Here is a 26,334-nt window from a genome sequence, read left to right on the forward strand (position 1 = left end):
GCGGAGCCCCGGGCTCGGCGGCCCTCGGGCCCCGGGGCGCGGGGCGGCGGCGGCGGGGGGCGCGCGGCTCCGGACGCGGCGCCTGCACCATGAACTACCAGCAGCAGCTGGCCAACTCGGCTGCCATCCGGGCCGAGATCCAGCGCTTCGAGTCGGTCCACCCCAACATCTACTCGATCTACGAGCTGCTGGAGCGCGTGGAGGAGCCGGTGCTGCAGAACCAGATCCGGGAGCACGTCATCGCCATCGAAGGTGAGGGCCGGGCCGCCTTGGGGCCTCGGGAAGGCGCGGACGCCCGCGGCGCGGCGGGGGTGTGCGCTGTGTGCGTGCGGGTGTCCACACTCGCCGGCCGGGGCACGCGGCTGCCCCGCAGAGGGAGCATTGCGGCGCTGCTTGCCTTGCAAGGCCGGCGAGCGTCGCCTGCGCCCCGCGCGCCGCGAGCTCCGCCAGGAAGATGGATCGTCAGCGTTAATTTGCTAATGGACAATAGAGCCTCTCCTGCGGGAAAGTGGCTCGGTGCCTCAGCGTCCTGGGCCGCCCAAGCGTCCCGGCCCAGCAGACGCCGGGGGGCAGCTAGAGGGGTTGGCGCCACCCGACCCCTGACAGGTTGCCAGGCCTGGGCGTCTTGCTGAACGTTGAAGACGTGTTCTGAGAAGTGCTGCCTGGGGGGCGAGGCCCGGGCCGGCGTGTTTGGGCGGTGGAGGGCTGTCCTCCTTAGTGTCTTTGCTCAATTCAAGGGTGCAGTTGAACTTAGTGGATGCCGAGAGCCAGCCCCAACCGCGGGAGCATCTTGTCCAGATGCAGGTCCATTTGCCCCTGTGCAGACGCTGGCCCCGGTAGTGTGCTTTGTACCAACCAGAAGTCCTGGGTTGGATGAGAGGAAGGAAGAACCCTACCAGGAGGGCAGGGCGTCCTCCAGCGGAAGGGTCTCGCTTTCGTATGTCTGCACTTGGAGGCCACTGAAGTGGAGGGAGCTGTGGTTTTAAGGGGGGCAGGATACTTGGGCAGAACCCCCCGCTTCCCTCTGCATGTCAGGCAGGGCCATGGCCTTCCAGGAGAGCTACAACAGCAGTCTGCCTTCCGAGACTGTGCCCTTTGGATTTCTGGTGGCTCTCATTTCTCTGTTTGCAGGCTGCTGAATTATTTCCTTGCTTCATCCCTTTGGTCCTGCCAAGACTCACCTGGGGCACCAGGTGACATGTGTGTGGGCAGTGTGGAGTCAGATCCTAGCCACAGTTGATCAGCACTTTCTCCCCTGTCAGCGCTATTGGCCAGTGATGGTAAAAAGCCTGCGGAGTGGCTTGTCCATAGTACAGACTGGCCGGTAAGACCTCTATTGAGGAACATTGAGCATGGCTCAAGGCCGGCAGGAATGTGCCTGAAAGCCTGGTGCTGGCGTTGCCCAGCCTCCTCCCTCTGTGAGGGAGAGGGTATCAGCCTACAGAGAGGCTCTGCCTTCGCACTATGCAGTCTGAACTACTAACCCCGAAGTGTTTTGGTTTGAAACTTGGCCAGTTAGGTGGAGAAAGTGGATGTTGTGTTGCTGAGCCCTTGGCATTTGGCAGCCCTGTAGACTTGAACCATGTCCCAGCCAGGCTGGCTGACTGGCAGACTATATACCCTTGGGGTACTTGCTAATTCCAGGGGAGGATCCAGGTGGAGCTCCAGCTTTATGGGGTCCTGGCCCTTTGTGTGTATCTGTCTCCCATGAGGTCACTTGGCTGCCTTGTTGGTGACTTAAGATGCTCTGTGAATTCCTCAAGAGACAGGCCGTGTCTCGTGGTGAGCGGCGGTGGGACCTGCGCCCCTCTGCTGATGATTGGGTGATGTTGCAGCAGGGTTCCTCCAGAGCTCCAGCTCTGCGTCTGGTACGGGAGCTGTGAAGGCTGCACGGTGCTCATTTCAGATGGTTCTTCCTGGCTGTCTGGCAGCATCCGCAGAAGTCTGATGAAATGCTGTGAAAGCCCGTGTCAGGTATTGAAGGCACCTGGCTGAGAGCCTCGGTTGCTGCGTGGAGACCTCTGGCTGAGTGGGGTTCACAGCACCTCCTTTTTATTTCCCATTCTTGAAGCTGAGCTCTGGGGCTCTAGCACTTCCAGCAAAGCAGTTTGACTTTCTAGAAAGAGGATGTGGTTGCCTTTTCCTTTCTTCCTTTAAAAAAAAAAAAAAGTCGTTCCTAGATGATGGTGGTTTTTGACAGTATGATGCTTCCCTTTATGATTTGAGACTGTAGGCCCCTTCTTGGCCAGGATCCTTGTCATTTTTAATAAGGCTTAGAATCATTGGGCGAAGCCTGTTTGGGACTGGGGTGATGCTGTTATTTTTCTCTTAGAAATAGGGATGCCTACATTGTGTGGGGCTGTAGTTAATTTAGTGAGGCGGAAGAACCACTCAGACATGCTACTGTTCTTTACATGTTCTTCTGTGATCAATAGTGATACCACCTTTCATTTCTGTAGAACTTGAACAGAAATCTTTTTGCATTTTTGCATTGTGTGACTTCACCAACCCTGTGAGGGAGGGTGGGTGGCCTGTTTTCCTCATTTTATGGAGGAGCGGGTGGAGGTTCAGGGAGGGATAATGGTCTCCTGAACATTTGACTGCGGTGGTTTAAAGTCTGATCTGAACCAAGGGGTCATTTGAATGGAGTTTCAGTCTCCAGACTGCGTGTGGATGGCAGAAATCCAGTGCTGGCAACTCAGCCTGCGCTGAAACATCACAGTAACTGCAGAGGGCTCCCGGCAAGGAGCTGCCCCTGCCTGTGCGTGCACCTTGGAGGTTTTAAAGTCTAACCATTTCTAATCAGAACAGCAGGTGCACGTCGTAACAAATGGCTCAAAAAGTCACTTGTCCCACCAGACAGAAAACTAGCCACATTTTAGAAGATTTCCAACTAGAGTTTTTTTTTCCCCCCTTCCTCCATATGTACATACACAAAATTGGGGTCTGACTTCCAAAGCTTCTGGACTACCATGATGTGGGCGCTTCTTAATGTTATGAAGAGCTTTTGAAGATAGGGTTTCTCTTGTTGGCACAATATTCCCACATTTGGCTGCACCCTACTCAAAAGTTCACTGTTTTCTGGCATCTTCAGGAATTTTTGCTGTTGGAGTGAGGTGCGGCCTTGTCCGAGGGAAGGATGTTTTGGCTGATGCTCATTTCAGAACGAGTTGAAGTGGGTCTGGGTTAGAAAATCTCTTAACGATGGACAAAATATATTTTAGTTGAAAGGCTCACCAAGGCTCCCAAATAAAAACAGATCTGTAATCCTGTTTGTAGGCATGGGATTACATGTGATTTTGCCCTCAGTCTTGTTTTAAAACATTAGCTTGTCAGAGAGATGTTTTTTTTCCCCAATTTTTATTTTGTACATTGAGAGGTTTATTCCTCCCTCCCCCCACCCCCAAATTGCTAGAGTTTAAGGAAGCATTGCTGATTGTTCCAGATTTATCTGATCAGGTTTCTGGGATGTCCTATGGGGCATGGCGTGCTGTGAAACGTGGCCACACAGCTGTGTCGTCTCCGGAGCCTCTGCAGCCACCATGCCCAGAAATGAGCCCGAGACCCTCCTTGCCTCCAATCTGAACAGCGTGTGTTAGTTTGCCCTCTGATTCTCTTTAGAAAACTCCATCTGGGGTTGATGGCGTTGAGGTAGATGAATCAACTGCCTTTCTTGTTCAATAAAGCTTGTTCTTCTTTCAAGGATAAAGCCTCTCTTAGCAGTTGCACATCGTAATTCAGCTTGCCAGCAGCAGGACTGTGATGTGAGTGATAACCCAGCCAGCTCATTCAGCCAGGCAGCGCGATTCCCAGGTTCCCAGGCGTCGCCGGGAAGGTTGGCCTTCTTCTGAGGTTGAGCCCTCAGCCAGCCCTCAAGCCTCCATCCCCACCAGGTGGCCAATGAGAGGAAACCCAAGCTCTCCACTGGCCTGGCCTGGCCTGGCATTTGGTGGGAGAACCCTGCCCTACACTTCTTAAGGGCATTTTCACAGGGAGATTCCAGGACCCTTTAGTAGTGTCTGAGCCCCAGTGTTTGGGGGACCTGGGAAGGTGGGTCAGGGTTCCCCATTTTGTCCCATGATACAGCTGCTCTGTTGAGCATCTGTGCCCCGCAGAGTGCGGAGTGTCTAATGTGCATCATCTCAGTTCATCCTGCGGCGATCCTGTACACAGATGCACTGCTGAGGCCCAGCAAGCTTGGGACACTTGTGCAAGAGCGGTGAGCTGGGCCCGTCCAACCTCACCTCTGGCCCTCTGTCACCGTGTGAGATAGAAACAGAGCCCCTGTTATTCATACTTCCCACAGGCCATATGTGCAAAGCGTCCCAAGCTTGTTTCCGCCACCTAAGGCAAGAGGATTTGAGAAGGCCCCAAAGAACCAAAAGTATTCTCTGTAAAGCAACTGACTGTGGCAAAACTTCCAGAAGCGTTTGTTTTCATGTGGAAATGTATTTAGTCCGGTTGACGCAGGTGTGCATGTTTAGGGAAACAAACATTTTCTTCCTGCCGCTGATAAGTGTCATGTTTCTTTGTCACCATTGGCCATGTTCAGAATCCTTCAGGTTGAATGGAAGGCAGCAGGTTTGCAGTCCCCTCCTTAAAAATAACACTCAGTTGGCTTTTAGTTGCTTCCAGGTGAGCTCTCGTACCTTACCGGAACCCGGGGCCGCCTCCATGTGGGCGTTCCTTGTGAGTACGGCTTACTCATGCCTCTTAGTTGTGGTGCAGGTGCTCTTTGAGATGCCGCCTTCTCTGCCTGTTGCTCACCATGCGAGGCCCGGTCTGTGTTGGTGTCACTCATGACCAGCCTTGCCTCGCCAGAATTAAGGCCCTCCTGCTGTTTGCCCACCCTGTTTGGCTCACCTACTTAATCCCACTCCAGCCGGGAGGTCTGGAAGCTGGTCGGGAGGTCTGGAAGCTGGTCGAGGGCAGATGTCGGGGCTTGTTTATTGTTGTATCCTCAGTGGTTTGATATGTCATGTCTGGCCCTCGAAGGATGCCCGAGGGTTGTTTGTTGGCTGGCTGGTTGACTTGCCAGAGGGTCCTTTCAGAAGCTCCTTCTTAGTAGGATCAACAGTGTTTATGCGCTGCAGAAGTGAGGGAATTTGAAACGTCCCCAGAGCACAGAAGTTAGGGTTCGACACCTTTTGGATTTGGTGGCCTGGCTTGCTGGGAACTCAGTATCATGTGGTGTTTGGGATGGAAGTGAAATTTTCTTTACTGTAGGTAGGGGAAGCAAAAGATTTGCTTGCTAAATCTTGGCAGCTTTTTCAGATCACCTGTCTACAACAGGTTGGTGTTTATGTTTGGTGTAAGTGAATTTCAGACATAGAATCAATATTAAGAGGACAAACGGGTGACAGCCTGTGTCACTGCCGTGATGTAGTATCTTCGGTGTCATGCTGAGAGCAAATGTGAGTGTGTGTCAGGTCACATTGAGGGCTGGTGGAAACAGATTGCCGGCCCTTCCCATACCTCCCAAGTTTTTAGTTCTGTGGGTTTGGAGCAGGATGCAAGAATATGCCTCTCTAACAAGTGTCCTGAGGATGCGGATGCGTTGGTCCAGGGCCCACACGTCAGGAAGCGTTGCTGTAGAGGGAAGGCAGCTCCAGTTGACTTGGTATCATCTCTGGGCCATTACTTCTTCTTCCTTGCTGTGCTTGTAGCCAGGTGAGAAGGTTTCATCAGCCTCTCCTGCAGGTTGCAGGTGAAGACACTGAAGGCCAGCTGCTCAGGGAGTTGCTTGTGGTCACACAGGCTAAGCGTGGTGGAGGAGGGACTTAAACCAGATCTGAATGGTTTCAAGCTGGTGTTCATGTGATCTCCATGATGCTTTTTGAAAAGGAGCTGAATGCTGGGTCTGTCGTCCTGGACCCCTTTAAATTTCATTAGGGATAGCACTGGGTTCAAGAGACTGGAGAAGAGAACTAGAGCCAGCAAACAAAAGACAGAGGGTTTATTGGGGGAATTTATGTACAGAGCGGTCCCATGGCGGCCTGGGCAAGAGAAGCGCTGCTACCTGCTTTCAGAAAGTGTGCAGTTCATATAGCGTTTTCACTTAACACACTCCTCCAAACAACTACCACCCAGCCACCTTCTTTTAACCCCAATCAAAGAGCCTCAGTACCCTGTATGGCCTGCTTTCCATGGGACAGGCTGGTGGTTTAGATGTTCCTCATAGATAAGGAATGAATCTCCGGGTTGGCCACTCCCGGATTCCTTAGCTCAGAACCCCGAACACACATTCAGGTGCACCTGCCGTGCGAGGCCATTCTCAGGGTGTGCTTCAGTTATTGCTCTCAGGGGCATCTGCCAGTGGGCTGTGTTTCTGTGACATGGTGGCATGGCGGATGGCCATTGCCAAGAGAATCTGGTCTGGAGGTGGAGGCAGCTGATGTCCATTTCCTTCTAGTCTCGTTCTGTGGTTTTGTGGATTTTCCTTCTTGTCTTTTGGAGATTGTTGCTTTTTAATGTAGTCTCATGTATATTTAGATGGGATTCTTCAATATTCACTTATTGTATGATAATTTGGCAGATGACACATTTTGTTACCAATATTTCCAAGTTGAAAGCACATTTCTGTAAAAGACAGGATCTAGATGTTACTAGTAGCTTAAAAGAGCTGTTGGAGGAGCCTGAAAGAAGTGACGCAGAAGGGAGAGAAGCAGTGGGGGCAGCTGCAGGAACCTTCAAATCAAAACCTGCAGCCCTGTTGCTACCACCTCTTGTTTTTTGCCTGAACCAGGCATTTTATTTTGTTAAGATGAAAATCCCTTATTTTGCATCCGTTTTTCCCCCTGTATACCCTGCAGGTGTTTATAGTTTGTGAGTCTCACTCTGGCTTGTTTTAACCACCGATTTCGTTTTGTCTCATGTTTCTGTACACTCTAGCAAACCTGTGTCCCCCTCCCCACCCCCATCCCAATCCTCCAGACCCTTCGAGTCCTTAGCTTAAGTGATTGAGTCTGGCAAAGCGGATGAGGCTTAGCTATTTTTAAAATCCAGGGTTTGAGGTTCTGATCTGGTGCTTAGCTACATAATTCCTTCCCTTTGTTAAGTACCTTTCTCCGAGAAACAAAATGCACTCTACAGATGTTAATCTCTAATCTTTGCAGCATCTGTTATTTTTATTCAGGGGTACAAGTGCTTTGTGTGTGCTGCAGTGAGCCCTGGCCTTCTGGAAACTCTGTGCTTCTGAGGGGCTGAGGGGGATTTGGGGGTCCCATTTCATAGTGTGGGCCTCTGTCTTTCCCAGGATGCAGTGATGACCATCCGGAGGCAGGGCTGGCATTGTCCATTGGGTCCAGTCCCTCTGTCTTCCAGGACTTTTCTCACAAGTGACCATGGCCAGAAGTGGGTATCGTGCTTGTGTCTGAGGCCTGGGGAGGAAAGGAAAACAAATACCACCCCCTGCAGAAGAGATCATTGATGGATCTTTTGAATAACCAGCCAGATAAGCTTGTTTGTGTGCGAGGTTGGGACATTTTCCATAAAGAGCAGACTAAATATAGGCTCGAGGGTGGGGACCAGGGCCCGAGAGGGGGCTGTCGCTGCTCACTCCAGTATTGTTTCTTCCGTTGGTAACCAGAACTTGCCACCAGCCCCGAACAGGTGGCCACCCTGAGCTCTCTGGGAACAGATTGGTGTTTTTGTTTAACCAGGGGCTCATTTGCAAATTTCACACTTCTCCCGCTGTTTGATGGGGATTGTCTTTTTTGGGCTGCAGTGTTGGAGTATTTGTACAGTGTTTCTACACAAGCAACTGTCTAATCTTTAAAACTGCTCATGCCGTCTGGTTGTCATTAGCATCATGGTTAGAAGCTTTTTATTTCCTTTTTTAATTTTTTTTAAAGGGTGGGAAAACACTTTTCATGGTTCTGGGAGAAGAATTTCAAATAATTACTGGCCGTGTTCACAAATGATTTATGTTTGGTCTTGGAGAAATGTCAACATTCAACAGGCTCTAGTAAATATAACCATGTTGATTTCCAGCTTAGGACAAAGCTACTGTTCCCCTATTCTCACTCAGATAATAGTCTTAAAGGCAGAACGGTATCTTTAGAGAGTAAATTTAGCTTCAATTCAACACGTTTTAGTTTTAGCCGATAGTGACTTACAGTATTGAGGATACTTGAAAGACAGAAGTTAGATATTTTAAAAAAATGTATATGAATGCCTGCAACAAATAGCCACAAGACCTACCCTTTTTTCAGGAAAGAGTTTTCACTTCTTAAATGTCACCTTGGGGGCATGCCCACCGTGTGATGGTACCCTTCAGCAGGATTGGTGTTGTCGGAAGTCTGGCTAGCTTAGGTAATGAAAAAGAAATCAATTTGGAAAGAACTGATTGCCCTGAACTTCCATCCTGTTTGTGCGTTGAGCTGCCCTTTTCAGTGGGGGAGAATCCAGCATGTTTTCCAGAGAGGGCACTTCCGGAAGCCTGTCTGCCCCCGCTTTGTTGTTGTTTTGGAAGGTCTGGGGTGCTGCTGTGAGCCCGGATCGAGTATCTGCTCCTGTTCTGACGACACTGCTCCTGCTGGAAGTGCAGGCTGGTGAACCTGATTTGGGAGGGGATGGTGTGATTGGCGGGGAACAGCATTGTGGTAATTTTAGCTTCAGCAATCAAGCCTCGTCTCTGAGTGTTCACGTGGTACTTGAAGTTTGGGTTTGGAACTGGTGGGATTGAGACCACTTCAAACTCTTTCTTGGAACTTTTTATTATTTATGATTTGTTTTTTGAGACAGGTTCTCTGTTGCTCAGGCTGCAGTGCAGTGGCACTATTGGGACTCATTTGTAGCTTCAACCTCCCAGACTCAAGTGATCCTCCCACCTCAGCCCCCCAAGTAGCTGGGACTACAGGCGTGCACCACGCCTGGCTAATTCGTTGTATCTTCAGTAGAGATGGGGTTTCACCTTGTTGCCTAGGCTGGTCTTGAAATTCTGGACTCAAGCAATTCACCTGCCTCAGCCTTCCAGAGTACTGGGATTACAGGCATGAGCCACCGTGCCTGACCTATTTTTTAATTTTTGAGACAGTCTCAAATGTCAGTCAGGCTGAAGTACAGTGGCATGATCATGACTTACTGAAGCCATGCCCTCCTGAAGCGATCCTCCTGCCTTGGCCTCCCAAGTAGCTGGAACCACAGGCACATACCACCATGTCCGACTGATTTTTTTTTTTTACTTTTTTTGTAGAGATGGGTTCTCGCTATGTTGCCTTGGCCTCCTGAAGTCTTAGGATTACAGGCTTGAGCCACTGCACCCAGCCTCGAACTCTCTTTTTTTTGACACATAACATAGAGAAAGGTGCCCGAGTCATAAAGGAGAAAGTTTTCACAAACTGTTTGTGGTACCAGCATCCAGTTCAGTGGCCAGCACAGACTCATCTGCCTTGAGGGTGGTTAGAAATTGTAGTCCCCGGGCCGGGCGTGGTGGCTCAAGCCTGTAATCTCAGCACTTTGGGAGGCCGAGACGGGTGGATCACGAGGTCAGGAGATCGAGACCATCCTGGCTAACACGGTGAAACCCCGTCTCTACTAAAAAAATACAAAAAACTAGCCGGGCGAGGTGGCGGGCGCCTGTAGTCCCAGCTACTCTGGAGGCTGAGGCAGGAGAATGGCGTGAACCCGGGAGGCGGAGCTTGCAGTGAGCTGAGATCCGGCCACTGCACTGCAGCCCGGGCGACAGAGCGAGACTCCGTCTCAAAAAAAAAAAGAAATTGTAGCCCCCGTTTATTGGTCTCTTCTGCCTGTGATGTGCGCTTGAGTGGCTGCCTGTTTTGGGGGGCTGTCAGTGTTTGAGTGGCTGCCTGTTTTGGGGCTGTCAGTGTTTGGCTGCCTGTTTTGGGGCTGTCAGTGTTTGAGTGGCTGCTTGTTTTGGGGCTGTCAGTGTTTGAGTGGCTGACTGTTTTGGGGCTGTCAGTGTTTGAGTGGTTCCCTGTTTTGGGGGCTGTCAGTGTTTGAGTGGCTGCCTGTTTTGGGGCCATCATGAATAGCACCACTGTGCAGATTCTCGCTTGCCTTTTGGTGCCCTTATGGCCTCATTTCTGTCTGGGCTGTGTCTCTTTCTCTCTGTGGGTTGGATGTAGCTGCTCATGAGGCCGCTCCTGCAGCCCAGCAGCCCCTACCTGGGAAACCTTTCAGTGCTTTCAAGGTTCATTTTATGACACTCAGGATGGCCGTTTGTCTCCCTCTACTGATTTTCATTCTTTCAGTTGTTTGTTCATAAACAAATATTTGCATGGCTAATGCATTTCCAGCACTGTCTTAGAGATTAGGTTTTTAAAGTTTTGGATTGTCTGCAGGCTATTAATTCCTTGTTAGTTGAATAATGACGGCTCTGTGAATGGAGCTGTGTAAGCGAAATCCCTCACCAGGAAGAGGGCACAGTTCCCCTGGGACTGGAACAGGGGCCCCCTTTGGCTCTCCTTGGCTCCTAGCAGAAGTCAGTTGTCAACTGGGGGACTCTTTCTGGCTGAGCCCCAAGCAGCCTCAATCCATCTCTGTGCTGAGTTTTAGATAACCCACTGGATCTGTGTTGGTGTTTGAAAGGGAATTCACTCTGTATGTTTGGCCTAAACTGTGTTATGGCCTTCATAGTTACCTATTAGCATTATTCAGTTTTTGTTGTTTGTAGCAATTATGCTGAAGACACAAAAGAAAAAAGAAACTAAGTGTTGCCAACTCAAGGAGTAGTTTTCTTTGTTCCAGGTCTGTGTCCTGGGAGCTGCCCATCCCCCTCCACAAAGGCCAGTGCTAAACAAGGCCAGAGCCAGGAAGGACATGCGGGGCCATGGATTGAGTAAGGGCGGTGTGTGCATGTGTGGATTTTTCTGGTGGCTTTGCAGTGGCAAATATTTATTTTGAGGGATGGTGGTGGGAGGACCAAGTTTATACTCACTTTGTTTAGTAGGGGAAATGGCTAAATGTGAGAATCAATAGACCAGATTTTATCAAGCCCCTGCACTGGGCAGAGCCCAGTTTTTGAAGCTGGGAGAACAGGCAGATGTGTGGGACACTCAGGGCCCTTCAGATCTCACCTGGGAGCCACTGATACACGTGGAGATCTGAGCCACACAAGGCTGTGTGGGAGGGGCCTGGGGGATGGGGCGGAGTCCGGGGAGAGATCCTGGAAGCCAGGTAGCCGTCAGGAGGGCTTTCCGGGCTTTCCAGGCCAGTGGATACTATGATTGGAGCATCCGGAACAGTCTCTTCAACCTAGGAAGAGCAGGGTAGGCGACCGAATGGTGGGTGATCCTTGACAGCCCCTGAAAGCAGGCTGGGAGACCTTTTATTGGATGGTAGGAACTACTGATTATGGATCCCGCTTGGAGAGGGGAGTGCTTTCTTTTTTTCTTTTCTTTCTTTTGAGATGGAGTCTCGCTCGCTCTGTTGACCAGGCTGGAGTGCAGTGGTGTGATCTCGGCTCACTGCAGCCTTTGCCTCCCAGGTTCAAGCGATTCTCCTGTCTCAGCCTCCTGGGTTGCTGGGACTACAGACATGTGCCACCACACCCAGCTAATTTTTATATTTTTAGTAGAGATGGGGTTTCACCATGTTGGCCAGGCTGGTGTCGAACTCCTAACTTCAGGTGATCCGCCAACCTCGGCCTCCCAAAGTGCTGGGATTACAGGCGTGAACCACTGCGCCCGGCCGGGAATGCTTTGATACCCAGCTGTTACCACGCAGGATGGAGATGCTGGTGACCGGGGGTCTGGGCTGTGGGAACAGCATCAGGGATGTTGTAAGGGAGGGAGCTCATTGCAGTCAGCGTTTCCAGAAATGTGTGCTTAGAAGACCCATTTTCCATGGTTACTGTTACCTTGGCTCTTGTTACATAATTCTTGTTAGATCCAGATACTGAGTTTTTTTTTTTTTTAATTTTTATTTTATGTTTTAATTTTTTTTCTTCTTACAGAGTCTTGTTCTGTCACCCAGGCTGGAGTGCAATGGTGCGATCTCAGCTCACTGCAACCTCTGCCTCCTGGGTTCAAGTGATTCTCCTGCCTCAGCCTCCTGAGTAGCTGGGATTACAGGCACCTGCCACCACGCCCAGCTAATTTTTGTATTTTTAGTGGAGATGGGGTGTCACCAGGTTGGCCAGGCTGGTCTCAAACTCCTGACCTCAGATGATCCACCCACCTTGACCTCCCAAAGTACAGGGATTGCAGGCATGAGCCACTGTGCCCGGCCCTATTTTATTTATTTATTTATTTATTTAGCTTGAGTTTCAATATTTTAAAAAATTTGAAGCAGGATGCGGTGGCTCATGCTTGTAATCTCAGCACTTTGGGTGGCCGAAGTGGGAGGATTGCTTGAGGCCAGGAGTTTGAGACCAGTCTCGGCACAGTGGCGAGTGCCATTAGTCCTAGCTACTTGGGTGGCTGAGGTAGGAGGATCTCATGAGCCAAGGAATTGCAGGCTGCAGTGAGCTATGATTGCGTCACTGCACTCCACCCTGGGTGACAGAGTGAGATCTTGTCTCAAAAAAAAATTGAATTGTGATGACTATGATATTGTCTTTTGGGGGTTGTCTGGACATAAATTTCAGAATTTTACATAGAAACTTGAATTTATTTGTCCAGCAGTTTCTTGTTTTGAAAATAGGATGCCACTGGGAACATTCTTGGTTAGGAGCCGCCAGAAGCAGGGTCTATACGGGCAGGGCCAGTGAGACGCAAAACCACACATGAAAGCGAAGCACATGCTCTTGTTTTCCTCATTCACATCCACGTTCATCCTCTTTCCTGTGTTGATGGTTTGCAAAGCTGGGAGAGAATGAGGGCTGGAGCCTTGGGAAGTGAACGGCAGAGCAGGTGACATAGAGACCTCGGCTGTCTGCCCACAGGGTATGGGCAGGGTTTATTTCTGTGCATTTTTCTTCCAGTCTTGTGTACATTATCGTCTCTCGCAGGACTTGAGCTTGGAGGGAGCTGGAGCTGGAGTGGCCACTTGCTGAGTCTTTCTTCCTGGAGCCTGTGGGCAGTCGGTTACGCTTGCGCTGGGGCGACCCTGACTTAGGACCTCCTGCCATTTCTCTGGGTGACTGCTCTGTAGTCGTGAGTCGTCTCTTTAATGCTAAGCGTCAGTACCTGCACAGGCCTGAATGAAGCAACTGCCCAGAATCTGTCTTGTCATCAATAGATGGGCAGTTGCTGAGTGTCCTGTGTGCCGACCAGCTAAGGAGTTTTTGTCCCTGTCACCCTGTCACCTGTGGTTTTATTCAGATGTTAGTTATGAATCTGTGTTTAGGACAAGAAGACGTAAGAGTGAGGAGGATAAGTGAGAAGCTGGCAAGAGTATGGATGGTGATGGCAGGGGAGCGCTGGCGGAGGAGTCGGGGGCGTCCTGCTGGACTGGGGCACAGCTCTATTGCAGCAGCCGGTGCGGTTTTGCCTTGTAAGTGACACCATTGCCTGCAGGCATCTCTGACAGCTGCTCCTGCTCCAGATTCCAGAAATTTCTATGGGACATTTCCTGAACCATCCTCCTGGTTTCTTCCCTTCCCCTCACTGAATAAAATCCATAATAGCACCTGCCGCCTGAGTGTTTGGGGACGACACTCAGGACACCGTGTTCAGGGCTGGGTGTCCTTTGTGTCATTTTGTTATCCTGGTCACTGGCAGACAGAGGTGGTAGAACCCTCATTTGGCAGGTCAGGAGCCTGCAGCCTGGAGAGTTTAAAGTCTTGCCTGAATCCGCCCACTCCTGAAGGTGGTAGAGGCAGGATTCGAACTCAGGACCCGTGGACACCAGCCACCCATGGGTTTTTATTTTTATTTTTTTAAAAAGCTTTTAGTTTCAGGGGTACACATGCAGGTGTGTTACATAGGTAAGTTGTGTGTCATGGGGGTCTGGTGTATAGACTATTTCATCACACGCGTAGTAAGTACAGTACCTGATAGGTAGTTTTTCAGTCCTTTCCCTCCTCCAACCCTCTACCCTCAACTAGGCCTTGGTGGCTGTTGTTCCTTTCTTTGTGTCAATGTTTGGCTCAAGTGAGAATATGAGAGATTTGGTTTTCTGTTCCTCTGCTGGTTCGCTTACGATACTGGTCTCCAGCTCCATCCATGTTGCTGCACAGGACATGATCTCATTCCTTTTTTTGTGGCTGCATAGTACTCCACGGTGTGTAGGTACCACATTTTCTTTATTCAGCCCACCACTGATGGGCATTTTGGTTGATTCCGTGTCTTTGCTATTGTGAGTAGTGCCACAGTGAACACATAACTAATTGCATGTGTCTTTATGGTAGAACAATGTGTGTTCCTTCAGGTATATGCCAAGTAATGCCACCTACAGTTTTGATGTTTTGATAAAGCAGAAAAGGAAACTTCAGAAATCAGCCCATAAGTCTGCAGAAGTACTTGGGGAATTCTCTCTGCAGTTTGCAGCTCTCCAGCAGATTTCAATTTGTGTTTTGAAACTCACATTCACCCTCAGTTTTTAACTCACCAAGGTTATAAAGAAAATAACAGCTGTTGGTTCACTTTTATTCCCTTGCTGAGAGTTGGTGGTGGCTGGGATGCTGACTGACGGTTTTGATTACATGAGGAGGAGGCATGGAGGCAAGCTGACTGCCTGCGATTACAGGTTCCGCAGTACGGGAGGAGGGAGGATTTCCAAACAGCATGCCTTTGAAAATTCACCTGAGTTTAGGAAATCTGCAACACCTTTAATCCTAGCTAGCTGAAAATACAGCTTACATTTAAGCCACACAAATTCTGTGACATTTTAATAATGGAGATGTTAGTGGGCAGTTAACTTTTTATACATGTAAATAGAAGTTACTTTCCCCCTGTGCTGTAATTAGCAAAAGAGGGAGAAAGGGATGCTCTGGGCATCAAAGTGATTTGCCCAGGGTTACACAGAGGAAGGTGGCAGAGCCGGAAGTGGCAGAATCCAGTGCATGGGCCTGATGCCGAGTGTCGCCAGACTGTCCACCGCTTTAGTGGGGGGTGTGCTGGTGACTGTGCTATCTGCTTCCCACTCAGTGGCATCCTAGCAGTGTGGGGTGTGTGCTCACCTGCAGCCACCCTCACCTGCTTGAACCAGACTTACCTAGAGGGTGGTGTGAACTCATGTAATGTGAACGATTACTGACAGTTACTGTGAAAATTACTGGTGGGTTTTTAGTTGGAATGCTTTTTCTGCACTTACTTGATTTTTGTCTACTTCTTTATAAAAGTGTGATTTTTTTTTTTTTTTTTTTTTTTTTTAATTTGAGACGGAGTCTGGCTCTGTCACCCAGACTGGAGTGCAGTGGCATGATCTTGGCTCACTGTAACCTCTGCCTCCCAGGTTCCTGGCTTTAAGCGGTCTCCTTCCTCAGCCTCTTGAGTAGCTGGGATTATAGACATCCACAAACACGCCCGGCTAATTTTTGTATTTTTAGTGGAGACAGGGTTTCACCATGTTGGCCAGGCTGGTCTTGAACTCCTGACCTCAAGTGATCCACCCTCCTCATCTTCCCAAAATGTTGGGATTATAGGTGTGAGCCACTGTGCCCAGCCAGAGGTATGATTTACATAAAAAGTAAACTCCAACTCTTGAAAGTTTACCATTTGATGAGTTTTGACCCGTGTAGCCACAGCGGAGGTATGGGAGGTGACCATTCCCTGACCCCAACACTTCCTCGTGCCCCTTTGCAACCCACACCGCCTCTGCCTGTCTGCTTGCAGTCATCTGCTGTCTGTCACTATGGATTAGTTTGCATTTTCCAGAATTAAATAGAAATAAGATGCATTAAAAAGGGGGTCCCCACCTCTGGGCCATGGACCAGTACTGGCCTATTAGCAACCAGGCCGCACAGCAGGAGGTGAGTGGTGGGCCAGCAAGTGAAGCTTCATCTGTATTTACAGCCACTCCCTGTGCCTTACATTACCCTCTGAGCTCCACTTCCTGTCAGATCATTGGTGGCATTAGATTCTCATAAGGGCACAAACCCTACTGTGAACAGCACATATGAGGGATCTAGATTTGGCGCTCCTTATGAGACTAATGCCCGATGCTCTGCCGCCATCTCCCGTCCCCCCCCTAGATGGGACTGTCTAGTTGAAGGAAAACAAGCTCAGGGCTCCCACTGATTCTACGTTATGGTGAGTTGTAGAATTATTTCATTATATGTTACAATGCAGTAATAATAGAAATAAGGTGCACAATAAATGTAATGCATTTGAATCATCACGAAACCATCCCCCTGCCTCTCATCACTGGAAAAATTGTCTTCCACGAAACTGGCCCCTGGTGCCAAAAAGGTTAGGGACCGCTGCAGTAAAGGACCCCTTCTTTGACTGGCTTCATTCAATCAGCAGGATGATTTTTAGGGTCATTCAAGTTGTCATGTATATCTGTAGCTTTTTCTTTTCCATTGCTGAGTAATGTTCCATTGTATGGATTTACCACAATGTGTTTATCCTGCAGATGGATATTGATGGAGTTGTTTCCGGTTCTTGGCTTTTACAAATACAGCTGCTGTGAACATTCACACACAAGTTTATATATGGGCACATGCTTTTATTTCTCTTGGGTAGATCCCTGGGAGTGGAGTGGCTGGGAGATGTGGTGGGTGTGTATTTTTTATGTAAACTGCCTACTGTTTTCCAAATTGGTTGATTTTACTCTCCCGCTAGCAGTGTCCACTTTGGGCTTAAGTTCAGCAGGCCTCTGGCAGTGATGGGATAGCAGCTGTCCTTCAGAAAGAGCGTTTGCCGTCTGTGTCTCTTGGGCTGTGAAGTGTCTTGTACTGATGAGGGGGTGGGAGGCTGTAGGGGTGAGGCTGAAGAGGGAAAGGAGAAGCCCGAGAAAGAGGTGCAGACTGAAGACCACCTTATAAGGTCGCAGAACCCAAGGGAGCAGAGCCAGTGTGCCTCTCCTTGTGACCTCTGACCTCAGTTTCCCTGTCTGTAAATCCAGATGTTTGGCCAAGATCAGTTTTCAACAAGGTGCTAGGGGTGGGTGGGTATGGCGTGCAAGCGTTGTAGCCCCCTAGAGGACATCTGGCAATGTCTGGGGCAATTTTCGGTTTGTTACAACTTTGGGGTGGCGTGGTTGTTACTGGAACGTGGCAGGTGGAGGTGAGGGACGCTGCCCAAGATCCCACCATGCTGGGGGCAGCCCTGAGTCTTCATCCTGAGACTGAGAACCCCAGGTCAGATGAGCTCTGTGACTCCCTCAGCCTCTGATCTGCACTCACCAAGGGTCACTCCGGTACACGCTTCTGTTTCAGGTGGGAACTGGTGGAATTATCTAGAGGTGTGTCTGCCTGTGTGTCCAGAGGGGATCGTCCTCTCGGTGAGCAAGGATACCTGGTTCCCTGGGGTCTGACCCAGGCCCTCAGGGAGGGGGCAGGCGGGAGCAGCAGGGGGCTCAGCCAGCTCCTGGCCCACAAGTGTTCTAGGAAACCGGCTTCTCCGTGGGGATGTGACTCTCCTTCTCTCCTCCCATTGCCTGAGTAGGCAAATTCCACCTAGCTCTTTATGACTAACCGCCTGGCAGCCTGAGCTCAGGGCAGTTCCTAACGAACTTCTTTGATTATTAACCTATGCTGGGCTCAGGGAAATTACTCACTTGTTTCCTGGCCAAGAGAAAATCTGGAAACTTTTATATATAAATCTTTTTGACAATTCCGCATTCGAGAGAGTTGCCCTGGCAGTTCTATTTGTAGGGTGGGGAGAAAAACCCATGTAATTTCCCCAAACTGTGGATTTTGGTCCTATAAAACATGCTTGTGAGATTGTGTGTATATGTGTGAATGTGTGTGTGAATGTGTGGGAGAATGAGTGAATGTGTGTGGATGTGTGTGAATGCATGTGTGTGAATGTGTATGTGTGAATGTGTGACTGAGAATGTGTGAATGTGTGTGAATGAATGTGTATGAACGTGTGTTAATTTGTGAATGCATGTGTGTGAATGCGTGAGTGTGATTGTGAGTGCGAGTGTGTGAATGTGAATGCGTGTGTGAATGTGTCAGTGTGTGGCTGTGTGAATGTGTGTGTGTGAGTGTGAATGTGTGTGTGTGAGTGTATGAATGTATGAATGTGTGTGTGTGTGTGGTGATGGTCATTGTCCACATCGGTGGCCATGTCAGTCACTTCTTGATCTGATGCTGCATCAGCAGAATGTGGGGCACATGGCTGTATCTTGTTTGGGAGTTTGAGAGTTTGTTTGAGTAACTGTTTTTTAACTTTTAGGGGAGAATGCCAAGCTTGGGGAAACACTGTTTTGTTGACATAAGAATAAGAAAATTGGGCAGGCGCATTGGCTCACACCTGTGATCCCAACACTTTGGGAGACCGAGGTGGGAGGATTGCTTGAAGCTAGGAGTTCAAGACCAGTCTGGGTAACATAGGGAGACCCCCATCTCTACTAAAAAACAAAAAAAGCCAGGTGTGTTGGTGCTGCCTGTGGTCCCAGCTGCTCAGGAGGCTGAGGTGGGAGGATTGCCTGAGCCTAGGAGGTTGAGGCTGCAGTGAGCCATGATTGCACCAGCACTCTCCAACCTGGGCAACAGAGTGAGACCCTATCACTAAAAACCAATCAATCGATCGATCAGTCCATGCACATCCCCCCCCCCCCCCATTCCTGCCTTGATTTCCCTGTTAGGATTCACCATGGTGTGGGCAGCTGGGCAAAGGCGTCTGAACTGGAGGTAGGTGATGAGCTCCCTGGGCCTCCCATCCTGCCTGCCCCTGCTCGGTGGCTCCTGGGTCCCTCCTGACCGTGTAACCTTTGCGCCAGCCAGAGAATCTGCCCTTTGCCTTCCTCTCCAGGAAGTTGTTGAGATATATGAGTGAAAATGTTACTCTTTTAAGTGCTTTGGATGTTATAAAAAAAACACACTGTGCCATTAATGCACGAGCAGGGCTCCCGGCTGGCTTGGGCCCTCTGCACGTGAGATTCTTCTGGCAGCATCTGTTTAGAGCTGGGCACTCTTGGTTCTGGTCAAGTTTATCCTGACCAGTTCATTTTGTGGCAGTTCGGGTCATTTTTGAGAAAATCTAGTTTGCAGTTTCGTTGGACCCGTTTGTGCTTTTCTAGTTCAGATGTGGCTTCTCTAGCTTTTTCTTGCTGTTAAGTGGTCTTAAAGGTTTGAGATCAGTGGTTCTCAGACTTTAGCCTGCATCAGGGTCACCTCAGGTCACCTGTGTTTTAACTGAGGGTGGGTTAAAATGCAGATCACTGTGTGGATGCGGGTGGTTCATGCCTGTAATCCCAACACTTTGGGAGGCCGAGGTGGGCAGATCACTTGAGGTCGGGAGTTCGAGACCAGCTTGGCCAACATGGTGAAACCCCGTCTCTACTAAAAATACAAAAATTAGCCAGTAGTGGTGGCAGGCGCCTATAATCCCAGCTATTCGGGAGCTTGAGGCAGGAGAATCCCTTGAACCCAGGAGGCGGAGGTTGCAGCAAACTGAGATTGCACCACTGCACTGCAGCCTGGGCGGCAGAGTGAGACTCTGTCTCAGAAAAAAAAAAAAAAAAAAAAAATAGGAAATGCAGATCACTGGGCTCCACCCCCAGAAGTTCTGATTCAGTGGGTGTGGGGTGAGACCTGGGAACTTGCCTTGCTGACGAGTCCCCTGGAGGGGGACTGCTGCTGCCCTTTTGGTGCCACACTTTGGGTACTGTGGCTCTGGGTACTCCCAATCCGGGTGCCATGGTATGGAGAACAGTGGGTAAACCAAAACCTGGAACCTGGACTGTTCCAGTGGGCGCATTCCTGGCTGGCGGATAGAATACCACCCAGCTGTGCTTGATGGGGTCTAGAAGCAGCGAAACTGGTTTGCCATTATGATGTGCATAAGGTTGGAATCCTTTCTTAGTTAAAAAATCCGAAGACCCAACAACACACAGTCCCCCCACACTCAGCCCTCCCAAGAATGATTGCGCTCTTCCACATAAAGGGCAATTTTGTAGCTTTTCAAGTTTTAACAGTTTGGTAACTCCCAGGCTCCTGTTGAGATGTTTTATGATGAGGTTGTACGTTCCCCTGTGTCTTTCCTGTGGGTGTTTATGTGTCCAGAAGACATGTTTCTGTATTCAGATGACTGAGCACAGGCGATTTTCCCGAGTCTCACCTTGGTGTGTGCCAGTGTGGTCCGCGTGCGCACACACACATCTCTCAGAGAATGATGCGGCAATTCATGTTTGACAGCTGGGTTAACCCATAAATAGATCCCAAAATATAAATCTACCCAGACCTCAACCTGCTTAAGCCTTTAAATGGCTCACTAGGGCTTTTAGAATGAAGTTGAAATTCCTTGGCCTCACCCTTAAGCCTTTTTAGAAGGAGTCACGGAGGAAGTAAAGAAATGGAAATGGAGTTGCCTCGATGGACTGCCAGGCCCTTTGCTGTGGCCCTGCCTGCTCTCTAGCCTGGTCTCGCCCCGCCTGTGGCACCTTTGCTGCGTAGGATACCAGGAACCAGGCTCACAGTTCCTGGCAGGCTGCTTGCTCTGCCTGGGGCCCCTTCTGTGGCTTTGGATCACCTGAGTCCTGCCCCTTGGCAAGCCTCTTTTCTTAACCCACCCGACGCCTTCACAACCCAGCTCAAGAGTCCTGCTTCCCCAAGGCCATTTCCATGGCTCCTGCTGGCGATGCCAGGGCCCGCCACCTGGTGGCCTGTGCACTTTGCTGTGATGGGGACTGCACGTCTCTCCCCAGCATGGGCTCCAGGTGCTCAGGGACCAAACCCCAGTGTCTTGTCCAGGACTGGACACATGGTGAGAGCTCCGTGGAGCTTAACTGCACGAGGGAGGTGAGATGGACTCTGGCCTGCAGGGCACAGCCTGTGTAGCAACAAGGAACATACCAGGTGTTTAGATCACATGTTCAAGGACTCATGTCCCAGAGAAGGGGGCTGCGGCCATATTGATCGTTGGGGAACTTCTATACTCAGGCCGTTGAGGTTGCCATGGCCACCATTTTGGGAATCTTTTCCTTGGGAGTTGCCATCAGAATTTAGGGCATTAAAAAAGTCCTTACATTTAGGTAATGTTTGCCTTTAGCAGATGGGCTTTGCCTTTTAGAACTGTCAGAACTTGTTTACCCTTCCAGCTGGGGACTGTGGTAAGTTGACTCTTTGGGTCCTTGGTTGAAAATACGAGAATCCCATTCTGGCTGACTCCAGCAGACGTGGATTTTATTGGAAGGTTGTGGGGATGGCTTTGAGCATGGAGGCATTGGAGTAGACTGAACCAGGGGCCCAGGGGACAGGCAGAGGCACAGGCTGCCTGTGTATTTAGGGCACTGCTTGGGTTGCCTGGAGAGTATTTGATTGACCCAGATTCTGCCACTCCTTGGCCAGGGGAGGCCTTTCATGGACAGCCTCATCAGAGTGGCAGCAGAGAGAATAGCGGGGCAGGTCCTCAAAGGAACACTTGAAAGGTTCTCTGAAAGACAGGGGTGTAGATACTGAGCTGGCAGTAACAGCGCTGATCCACTGGGGTGGGAAGGGTCATTAGCTGCTGTCTCAACATGGAGTCGTTCGTCAGGCGTCATGGGGATCATTTTGTGCATCTGCCATTGTTCAGTGTTTCCTTGTAATTTTGCAGAAAAAAGTCTGCTTAGTGTTGAGGCAGACATTCTGCAGCCTTTACAAGAGAATGGAAATGGAGAGATTGTGATGTGTTCGTTGGTGACTTTTGACACGGATGCTAACCCGAAGGTGTGCAGACATACCATGTGCAAACTATTAAGATGCTGTCTACATTTTGAATGACTTCTTGCAAATAGGAAGGAAATTAAACACACGTCGTGCTGGGCAAATGCTAGAGGATGGTGTTGCCTTTTGCATCTTGGTGGAAAAGAGATATTGAAGGGGGTGAGGGGAGCTCAGCAACAGTGACTTAAGGGCCTGCTAGGAGCGGGGAGAAGTTGGTTCCTGGGGTGTGCGGCCTCTGTGGCCCAGTCCTCCGAGGATCGCGACAGGTGGCTGGGTGCCTCAGTGCTCAGGTGTGGGCGCCTGCTTCTGCCGCACGGGCTCCGCTGCTGCTGCTGCTGCTGGCCCGGCGGTTCCCATGGGCTCTCCCGTGCTTCCTTCTGCTCCCCGACTTCGCGGTTGGAATGTGCTGTCTTCCCATCCCTCTGGGCACGTGGCTCCTCTTTGACATGCGTGCCTGGTGAATAGTATATCCCCAGTAAAGGCTTTGCAGAATGAATGTCTCTTCTGAATGTTCTGCTCTGCTCCTGAGCCCATAGAAATAAAACAGAAATGCTGTACTCCTTCCCTCTCTCAGGCCCAGGAGCATTTTTTTTTTTTTTTTTTAAATCTCTTGTGGCACTTTTCTACTTTCTCCTCCACGGTACAGCTGCATGTCGAGAGGCAGCGTATGTCATGCGCAGTGTATGTCGTGTCTAAGAAGAGTCCTCAAATGGAGTCTGGTGCAGCTTCCTTCTAGCTGTGTGCTTTTGGGAAAGCCATCTGAATTTGGAGCCTCAGTTTCCTCTTGCTTTGCTCCAAAGGAAACAAATGTAAGTACTTGGCACCTGCAGCCTGAGCGCAGTTCATGCCGCCCCCATTCCTGGCTGGCCGCCCTCCTCCGGGACCCAGCAGAAATGTGTTTGTGGCCTCTGGCCCTAGGCACCCTGGCTTCCCGTCACACCTGGAGACCCTGGGACAAATGCTTGTGGAGTGGATGAGTGAGTGGATGCGGGTCCACTCAGCTCCCTGGCAGGCTTCAGAATACTTCCCTGTATTCTGGGAGTAAGTGGGGTTGCTGCCCGGTTTGGGAGAGTGCCATGTGGGACCCTGTTCCATCAGCTGGGTTGGTGCAGTAGGACTGAACTTTCTTCTTTGGTTGCCCCCCTGCATACAGCCATGCAGATGTTAATGACGGGCAGTTGCAGGTAGAAGCATTTTTGGCCCTATAGGGTAGATCTACCAGCATGGCAGGCTGCAGCCACTGGTGCCGTGCGGCTTTGGAGGGGCTTGGCGCCTGCATGAGTCAGCTCGGGCTGCTGTGACAAAATACCACAGAGTGGGAGGCCCAAACGTGTTTTCTCACAGTTCTGGAGGCCAAGAGCCCACGATCCAGGCACTGGCAGGTTTGGTTTCTTCCCGTTCTGTGTCTCACCTGCTCTTTTCCTTGTGTGTGGTCTTCAGTGTTTCTCCGTCCTCAGGAGGACACCAGTCTTGTTGGACGAGGGTCCCACCCTTAAGCCCCCATATTACCATGATTGCCTCCTTAAAGACCTTATCTCCAGCGCCAGTCACCATGGGGCGTGAGCCTCTGCAGAGGCATTTGGGGGATACTGCGCAGTCCGTACAGCATCCCTCCCTCCCTGGTGGTTTCCGAGGATTTGTCGCTGATGTAGCATCACGAGTGTTTCGTCACTTAACCCAGAGCAGGGCTTTGACGACATAGCTGTGCCCAACCTAGATCTTTATAATCATTTTATTTTAATTGAGGTTGCAGGGACTACATTTTACTGGAAAGAAGTAGCAGCCACGAGGCAGGAGATCTCTTTACTTTGTAAAAAAAAAAAAAAAAGTAAAAGAATTTGTTTAGATCAAAGTCATGTTTTAAAAATATAAACTAGATTATGAAAAAAATTAACACTCTATTTAAAAAGAATTCTGGGCCAGGTGCAGTGGCTTGCACCTGTAATTCCAGCACTCTGGGAGGCCGAGGCGGGCAGATCAGTTGAGGTCAGGAGTTTGAGACCAGGCTGACCAACATGGTGAAACCCCATTTCTACTAAAAATACAAAAATTAGACATGGTGGTGCACGCCTGTAACCCCAGCTACACAGGAGGCTGAGGCAGGAGAATCTCTTGAACCCAGGAAGTGGAGGTTGCAGTGAGCCAAGATCGTGCCTCTGCACTCCAGCCTGGGTGACAGAGTGAGACTCTGTTTCAAAAAAAATAGGTAGTACTCATAGTTGCCGTTGAAGTCTGAGTCCTGGCTTGCCTCGGTTGGGGTTCTTACCCCTATTTACAGGTGAGGGGTGGAAGCTCAGGCAGGCCCAGTCTCCGAAGGTGCAGTGCAGGGACCTTCATCCGAGAGCTGGAAATGCTTTCTTAGAGAAGCGCAGAAAGGCTGTGGCCATCTCCCCTTTGCCCGAAGACGACTCTTCTGCTGCGTTGGTTTCACTGTGTTGTTTCTGTAACTCTGGTGTTTAATCCACGTGAAGACAGTGGAGCTGTTTACACTGTTTGATTGGGTGCGTATCAGGAATCTTAAAACCCAGCTTGGGGCAACCGGATGCCTTTGACTTCTCTTTCTCCCACTGACAGTGATCCCTGAATGCTTTTAAAAAAGGTTTTTCATAAGGAATATAAAAAGTGACAAATAAAATTGGCAATCAACCAATTTCCTTACCTCCCAGATTACCTCTTCTAAGACTTTTTGTGATGTGTGTGCCCCGCCCTGCAATTGGTTTCATAGAAATTCCTTGGATTTCCTCTTTTTCTGACGAAGAGCCAGGGCGGAAGCTGCAGGTCACCGGGTGCCAGCTGTTTCCCACTGTCAGCCTCGGGAGGGGCATGGAGCTTTGCAAATGTCTCTTCAGCTGGTGTTTTCTGCCATAGGACAAAGAGAAAGAAGAGTGATGTGTGATGTTTTGAATGTTTTAATAAGAAAACAGCCTCCACCTGCACACAAACAGAAAAAAATAATGCTTGGATATCACTTTTTTAATCCTCAAAGTAATAATAACTTTCTGTATCATAAGCCAGAGGGATGGTGGTATAGCTAACAGCAGCTGCATGTCCTCAGGTTAAACTTCACATCTGGATGGCAGGCTTGCCTCGCGGGTGCACTTCGTGAATGCCCGCTGCTCCTGCAGCCAAAGGGTCTCACTCTTGTTGCCCAGGCTGGAGTGCAGTGGCGTGATCTCGGTTCACTGCAACCTCCACCTCCTGGGTTCAAGCAATTCTTCTGCTTCAGCCTCCCAATTAGCTGGGATTACAGGTACCCACCACCACACCTGGCTAATTTTTTTGTGTTTTTAGTAGCAATGGGATTTCACCATGTTGTCCAGGCTGGTCTCAAACTCCTGACCTCAGGTGATTTCACCCATCTTGGCCTCCCAATGCGCTGGGATTACAGGCGTGAGTCACCGCGCCTGGCCTGAATATTATTTTGAAGTGAATTTCAGACACCCTGCCATTTCATCCATAAATATTTCAGTATCTATCTCTAAAAGATGAGAACTTAAAAAAGCACCCATGACCATTACCACACTCTAGAAAATGAACAGTTCCTTAATATGGTCAGATATCCAGTCTGTGCCCACATTTCCAGTTGTCTCATGATTACCATAATTTTCCCCCTCCGTTTGCCTGTTTGAATCAGGATCAAATACTGTGTGCACGTTGCAGTTGGTGGAGATATCTTCCAAAACTCCTCCAGTGAGTAGGTTCCACAACCGTCTTTCTGTCCTTCCCAGGGCCTGTGTTTGTTCAGAAGCCGCCGGTCTGGAGTTTTTTGACTGCCTCCCCTTGGAGTCAGTTGGCATGCTCCTTTGTCTCCTGTATTTTCCTATAAATTAGTGGGTGTTTGGAGGCTTGTTTAGGTTTTTAGCTTTTGTTTGGTTTGGTTGGACTCCTTCCTGGGTGGGTCTGTGTGGTTCATCAGGAGGATCCCACCTTGTATTTGTCATTTTGTCCATGTTGGCAGTCTGGACCAGTTAGCTTGTCAGAGGTTGGAAAATGATTTTATAATCCTGTCAATTTTTTTTTTTTTTTTTTTTTTTTTGCTATTATTTGTTTAAGATGAGATAATCTATAAAGAGTACCATTCAGGTCACGTAGGAAAGGCAAGATAACCCTCTTTATTTACTAATTGTAAAAATAACAAGTGTTGGTTTAGTAGACTCCTGTTAACATTGACTAATTAGTTTTAGATCATTGTGAACTCTCCGGATTCAGTGTACGTGGTGCATTCCGATGGGAGCTGTTACGGATGCTCCAATGATCCCATCTTCGGCGTGTGGCAGCGTTTCAGGAAGCCTCCTGTGTTCTCTTGACATGACATTGACTGCTTCTTAAATTTCTGATGTCACAGGAAAGATAAAGATGGAAAGATGCTCCAGGCTCGTGTAGTACATTGGTCATCTCTCTAGCAGTCAGGGTTTTCAGGGACGCGAACATAATTCCTCATTTGCTTCGGCCTTCCCCAGACAACTCTCAGAAGACATCTCCAGCGCAGCTTCCAACAGTGTGACCACCAGAACGAGTTCAACGTGATTTTCATCCTTAGGGTTTGTCTCACTTTCGGTGATGAACTCCAGTTACTGTATTTTAAGTCACGTGGAATTGGTCTTCTCTGTGACTCTGCTATCCTGGTGGAGATGTACTTAGATGCATTTCTTTATTTTCAATTTTTAGGG

The 26,334-nt window shown here is 49.5% G+C and overlaps 1 protein-coding gene and 1 long non-coding RNA gene across 3 annotated transcripts in view; both read left to right on the plus strand.

The window, feature by feature from the left end:
* The first annotated feature begins 6 nt into the window (after nucleotides 1-6).
* The window catches only part of AGAP1 (ArfGAP with GTPase domain, ankyrin repeat and PH domain 1), a 630,727-nt gene continuing 604,399 nt past the window's right edge, over nucleotides 7-26,334 (plus strand). For both annotated transcript variants that reach the window (XM_023228734.3, XM_023228735.3), the window contains exon 1: nucleotides 7-252. In XM_023228734.3, the coding sequence (XP_023084502.1) occupies nucleotides 90-252 (163 nt within the window). In that variant the 5' untranslated portion in view covers nucleotides 7-89. The remainder of the gene's footprint in view (nucleotides 253-26,334) is intronic.
* Nucleotides 11,184-13,533, plus strand: LOC111553753. Its single transcript, XR_002735054.1, has 2 exons — nucleotides 11,184-11,231; nucleotides 12,914-13,533. It is a non-coding gene; the product is annotated as an uncharacterized LOC111553753 (long non-coding RNA).

Source organism: Piliocolobus tephrosceles, chromosome 11 (assembly GCF_002776525.5).
Source record: "Piliocolobus tephrosceles isolate RC106 chromosome 11, ASM277652v3, whole genome shotgun sequence".
Lineage (NCBI taxonomy): Eukaryota > Metazoa > Chordata > Mammalia > Primates > Cercopithecidae > Piliocolobus > Piliocolobus tephrosceles.